We start from the raw sequence: 6,000 nt of genomic DNA on the forward strand, positions 1-6,000 counted from the left end.
AACAATGGTGAAATGGAGGGCTTATTGAGGAGAAAATGGAGTAATTGAAGGGGCTTGTGGTTGGGAGAAAAATTAGGAGAGGATACATGAGGGACTATTTGTGGACTTCCTAAAAATAGTAACTTGGTTAATAATGTAAAAAGGAACCAAACACCAAGGCAACAATGTAAATGCCACAACATATTTGCTATTTAAGTTTATCACCATGGCATTTTCTTTCTTATTTCTATGGCAAAATTATTCTTAAATTAACAAGTACATAATAAAACGTGACAAACACGTGTTATTTTCTTATATCGTCTTTCCCTCCAGCCAACGACTGTAAAACACCAACGCTTCCTTAGGCTTGTACTCCGGCACCGTATGACCCGATCCCTACATCAGCGTTAACATAAAACCAAATTCTATCAAACACACGAAAAAATAGCTTAAATGGTATTATAGCCTAATTCCTAGGTTTAAGTATATGCATGTATATAGGGCGTACTTAAAACATAACCAGTTCAAAATTGTAGAAACCATAAGAGCTGCATCAACACTCGTACATAGTGACTTACTTAGCATGTCTTATGTAACATATTTGAATCAATATGTACACGGTACTTATGTAGTTTTCACAGTTCTCTACTTAAAATTGGTTTTGTACTGAAAACCCCTCCACTAAATGTACGTTGATTATCCTAGTAATCCAATATACAATAATGCTTTAGAAGTCCCAGGATTTTTTTTTCATGGAGAGCCACCCCCCCCCCCCCCCACCACCACCAAAAAATTCACTTTAAATGATTTCCACATTCTTGGAAATTCTTTTCCAAGCTAATGTCTTAAAACACAAATAAAACCGCATTAAAGTGCATGTCTTGAAGCATCAATCCGATATCATACATATGGCATACCTTAACAGTAAGAAACGTGAGATTCTTGTCGTATCCTTGTATAAATCTACAAACACAAGAAACATTTGTGCATAAATATAGACATCATAATAAAAAGTAACGTTTTTATATTTTTATTTTAAAAAAAATAAAAACATACCCCGAGACTTGACCATCAACCAGCCACTTCCTCCACTCATCAATAACTTCATAACCTAACGATCGTGTCCACGCTTGACTTCCGGTGAAAGGAACACACATATCATGATCCCCACTGCACAAGCATAAAATTATTATAATTTAACTATTTATTACCCGTTTGACCAGTTACAAATATTATTAACCAAATCAGCCCGTTTATAAGTCAACGGGCCAAAATTGGCACATCTACAACAATTACTTAAATTAACGTTGACGTGCTAGTGCAGAAAAAAAATCTATAAATAAGAGTGTTTATGATTAAATAATAAACAAGTATACCTGAAAATAAGGGCCCGATAACCACGAGCGGTTAGGTTTTTATGGTACGGGATCATGCTTCCGGCATCACTATAATATTTTATCTTATCGGTACATAACTCCCAATTTCCCGCCACACTAATCTGAGTAATCATTTAAATTTTATTTTTTGTCAAGAATTTAGTTGGTGTATAGCTTCACAAAATTAGAAATATATTATATCTTACCGGGTCAGCATGAATCGCCTTCCGGACTGCTTCATTGTTTAGCCATATGGTTGCCACTTCATCATCCTACAAAAATATATATACAGATATAAGATTGGTTTTATTTTATTAAATAAAGCAATTTACAAGACTGTAAATACTAAATCTTTAATAAAGTGCCAACAATGTTTGATCCGTTGATTGGCATAATTTAAAAAATAAATTATTTTATTATTACTGTTATTTTTTTAAAGTGCTTGAATATAGTTTCAATGACCTTTAAACTGTTTGAACAGTTATCAATAAAATACAATCCAGATTTACATAAGTTATAAAGAAAATGATATATCTAGTAATATTTTATTAATTTTAACGCACTTGAATATAGTTTCAACCACCTTGAAACAGTTTGACCTGTTACTGATAAAATTTGAGCAAGATTGACATAATTTTTTTTTAAATGACGTAAATATTATTATTTTTAATGTGCTTGAATATAGTTTAAACGGCCTTTAAACTGCTTGGCCTGCTATTATTAAAATGCAATCAAGATTGACTTACTTTCAAAAAAAATGATATTAATATTATTAATGTTATTATTATTTTTAAGGTGCTTGAATATAGTTTCAATGGCCTTTAAACCGTTTGATCCATTTGACTTGTTATCAATAAAAATACAATCAAGATTGTAATTAGTTAAAAAAATGATACTATTATTATTATTTTTTTTGTGTGCTTGAATATAATTTCAACTTTCAGTGACCATTAAACTGTTCGACTCGTTATCAATAAAATACAATCAAGATTGACTTGATTTGGGGAAAAAATGACTTACTGTACACGGAACGTTTTCTTCACTATTGAGAAGCTCGGGCCAAGAAGGCACATAACCGGGCTTAACCGGGGCCCGAAAAGGCCAGGCCCGCCCAAACATTCTGGTTCGAACCGGAAGGGGTCTTTCGGTCTCACCCAATATTCTGAAACTAGCTGGCAAGTTTGGCGTTCCAAGTCTAATTTTACTTGAACTATCACCATGATAACATGGTTCTAAAATGTCATAAATGTTTATGCCATCAACATCCTGGATTTACAAGAACAAATTCAAGATAAGTAAGGATATAATTTAATAACTCAAGTTAACTGTATGAGAAATAATAAAAGGCAGGAAGATTACCCCGTCGACTTTCGCAAGCTTGCTTTCACAATCACTGTTTGTGGGCTCGTAATAGTTGCCTTCGCACTCTGTGGTAACTTCCTGCATGTGTTTACGGTCAACCTCTGTTCATAAAGATACAGTTTGACTTTTCAAGTCAAATGGACGAAAAGCCTCAAAATTTGGTATCGTAAGGTTTGTGACAATTATTTACAAAGATCATTGTGGTTTGAAATATACAAAAATTTACAAAGATCATTTTGGAAGTAGAAACTTAAAGGTCAAATATTTTACCTTGAAAGTCAAAGATCGTACTTTATTATAATTAAAATCTTGAAAATACAAGATTTCACCTTTAAAGTAAAAGATCCAACGGATAGGAAAAGTATACACTGATTGACCAGTTAAGTCAAACGGGCCACTTCTTAGCTTCAAATCTAATATGAAAGCTATACGACTCTTAATGGAACTATATTTAATTATTGACTTCTAAACCATTTGCCAAAAAAGGAATAATTGGATTGAGATTATCACATTATGTAACAATATTGATATGATTATGTTGAACTTGGAAATTAACAGATTTGACCTCAAAAGTCGAAGTGTACCTGATAAAGTTCATCTGAAATAAGGCCCATCCCGTGTGCAAATGGAACAAGCGCATTGCCATCAAACACTTCATCTGTAACTCCATTTCCCACCATGTATCCCTAAATTTTCTTACATTAAAACTATTGATTTAAGTTGTAATAATCAAATAATCATTCAGGCAGTTTATTTATTGAGGATGCACCTTAAAGTTAAGAGTAGGTTTATCACCAGCATCAAGTCCTGAAAATATCAAGAAGGGTATTTTAGTAATTTTCTCAAATGTGTGTTACTTCGGGTTTAATATGAGATGATTTACCTTTCACCACTTCATAAGATAGTGTAGGGACGTAAACTCCAGCATATGACTCTCCAGCAATGAAAAATGGATTTGAAAGAAATTCGGGATATAACTTAAACCACTAAAATCCAAAAACCAAAATGCCCATATGTTAATTGAACAATTATGATTTAGCATGTACATATTACATATATAATTAATAAATAAACTATAAATACAACATTTTGGTGAAAAAAAAGTTGAAATGTTTAATTTTTGCCGTTAAAAAAATTTGTTGAGATGGTTTGTAAAATGGAAACGAATGTTTGCAAATTAGATTTTAAAAGGGTATAAAACTGGTATAAAACTGATATAGAAAATAACATCCGTGCATTTTGTGTTTAATTTATTTTAATCCTTTTTCTCAAGAATACCTCAAGAAGAAATTTGTGCGAGTCTAAAGCTGTTTGTGTATCCCTAGTTACATAGTCGGTTTTATTCTCCGAATAAGACATTCCAACTCCTGCTGGAGAGTCCAAATATATCACATTCGAAACCTAAACAAATTCGAATATAAATGGCAACCAAGATTAGTATTCTTGCTAATGATCAAACTTATGTAATACTGGTTATAACAACTCAAAAATATCATCATATATAAATTATAAACCTTGGTCCATGTATATGGATTGAGATGAAGCTTGGGAAAGCCTCCGGTTTTTTCAAAATTAAACGGTCCTGCAAAACACCATTGACTTGTTCTTAGACCAACTAAATAATCCAGGAATAAGTGAACAACTCATAGGCAGGTACCCAATAATATACACAAACACATATCCTGATCCTATATATGGATTTGGGCCTCTTTGATTAACCAATTTACATATATGTAATCATAAAATAGACATTAAATACGAAACTACCCTTACATAATATTAAATAAATAAAAATAAATAATTAACATAAATATATAAAAACCACTAATTGTTGATAGTTTATTATTTATATTAAATTTGTGATTGATTTGGTTAATTAAACTTGATTATTGAGCTAAATGTAAAATGTTCTACCTAACCCACAACAGATTATCTTATCATCTTATTCTGATTCTTGAAATATCAACGGTCACTTTCAAAAGGCGCATCCACATACCCCTATATTCAACCATTTTCTATACCGGAATCAAGTCAATTTTGACATCAATTCAAGATTACAAGCAAGTTCCCTTTGTTATTTGCCTAATTGGTGCCAACTAAAAAGAAAAAATTAATAAAATTTTTATGAAAAACACAAAAGATTCAATAAAACAGTACATAAACTAAAGCATACCATGTTCATAAACAAACCCATCAAAACTAGAGCAACCAGGACCACCATTGAGCCAAAGAACAACCGGATCTTGAGAAGGGTTTCTTTCCGACAAAACAAAATAATAATACATCTTCTTGCCATGGTTTGCATCAATTGTCACATACCTGCAAACCCAATAAAGATCATATAAAATTAAAACAAACCCATAAATAGAAATAAAATCTAACAAGTCAAGGAAGTAAAGATAATTCATAACTACAAACCCATTAATAAAAATCAAATCAAATCTTTTCATGAAATAATCAACAAGCAAGTCAAGAAAGTAAAAATAATACATAATTACAGCAAGCCCATCAATAAAAATCAATTCTTTACATGAAACAATCAACATGCAAGTCAACAAAGTAAACATAATACATAATTACAGCAAGCCCATCAATAAAATCAAACCATTACATGAAACAATCAGCAAGCAAGTCAACAAAGTAAAGATAATACATAATTACAGCAAACCCATCAATAAAAATCAAATCTTTACATGAAACAATCAACAAGCAAGTGAAGATAATACATAATTACAACAAACCCATCAATAAAAATCAAATCTTTACATGAAACAATCAACAAGCAAGTCAACGAAGAAAAGATAACACACAATTAGAGCAAACCCATCAATAAAAATCAAATCTTGCATGAAAACATCAAGAAGAAAGTGAAGAACAAGGTTACCCAGCATAGTGTTTGGAGGGCAGAGTTCCATTAAACCCAGGAAGTTGAGTAATTGCAGCATTTTCAGGGGCGGAGTGTGCTAAGAAAAGGGTTAATGATAAAGAAATTAAAAGAATAATCTTGTACATGTTTTGATAATAATGGTTTTTGGGGTTCCAAGAAAAAAATGGATGGGTGAAAGATTCTTGAATCTGTGTTGTGGGAATGTGTGATGACTGATGAATATATATACAGAGTGAAATTTGTCTTGGTGTTGGCTTACAAGCCAAGTGAAGGACAAAAGGGGATTAAGTGGAGAAATGGGTTAAGCATTGACTCTTAGCATCAAGACTAATTTGAAATTTACTCAAAGATAGTCCTCATTTTAGGGCCCAGTAGGGTAAGGGGGGGGGGGGGGGG

At 32.0% G+C, this 6,000-nt stretch overlaps 1 protein-coding gene across 1 annotated transcript; it reads right to left on the bottom strand.

Moving 5' to 3' along the window:
- Nucleotides 1-285: 285 nt before the first annotated feature.
- On the bottom strand, nt 286-5,795 carry LOC143557134 (serine carboxypeptidase 1-like). The gene is made up of 14 exons (XM_077046279.1): nt 5,602-5,795; nt 4,891-5,036; nt 4,232-4,299; nt 3,996-4,118; nt 3,601-3,703; nt 3,487-3,524; nt 3,302-3,403; nt 2,715-2,795; nt 2,376-2,621; nt 1,562-1,627; nt 1,356-1,477; nt 1,036-1,149; nt 897-942; nt 286-375 (listed from the first exon to the last, which is right to left on the bottom strand). The coding sequence occupies exons 1-14, from the start codon at nt 5,727-5,729 to the stop codon at nt 292-294; spliced, it is 1,467 nt and encodes a 488-aa protein (XP_076902394.1). The 5' UTR covers nt 5,730-5,795; the 3' UTR covers nt 286-291.
- Nucleotides 5,796-6,000: the final 205 nt, after the last annotated feature.

This window comes from Bidens hawaiensis, unplaced genomic scaffold (genome assembly GCF_021521415.1).
Source record: "Bidens hawaiensis isolate Kalapana, Puna unplaced genomic scaffold, B.hawaiensis_p1.1 tig00018836_1, whole genome shotgun sequence".
NCBI classification, from domain to species: domain Eukaryota; kingdom Viridiplantae; phylum Streptophyta; class Magnoliopsida; order Asterales; family Asteraceae; genus Bidens; species Bidens hawaiensis.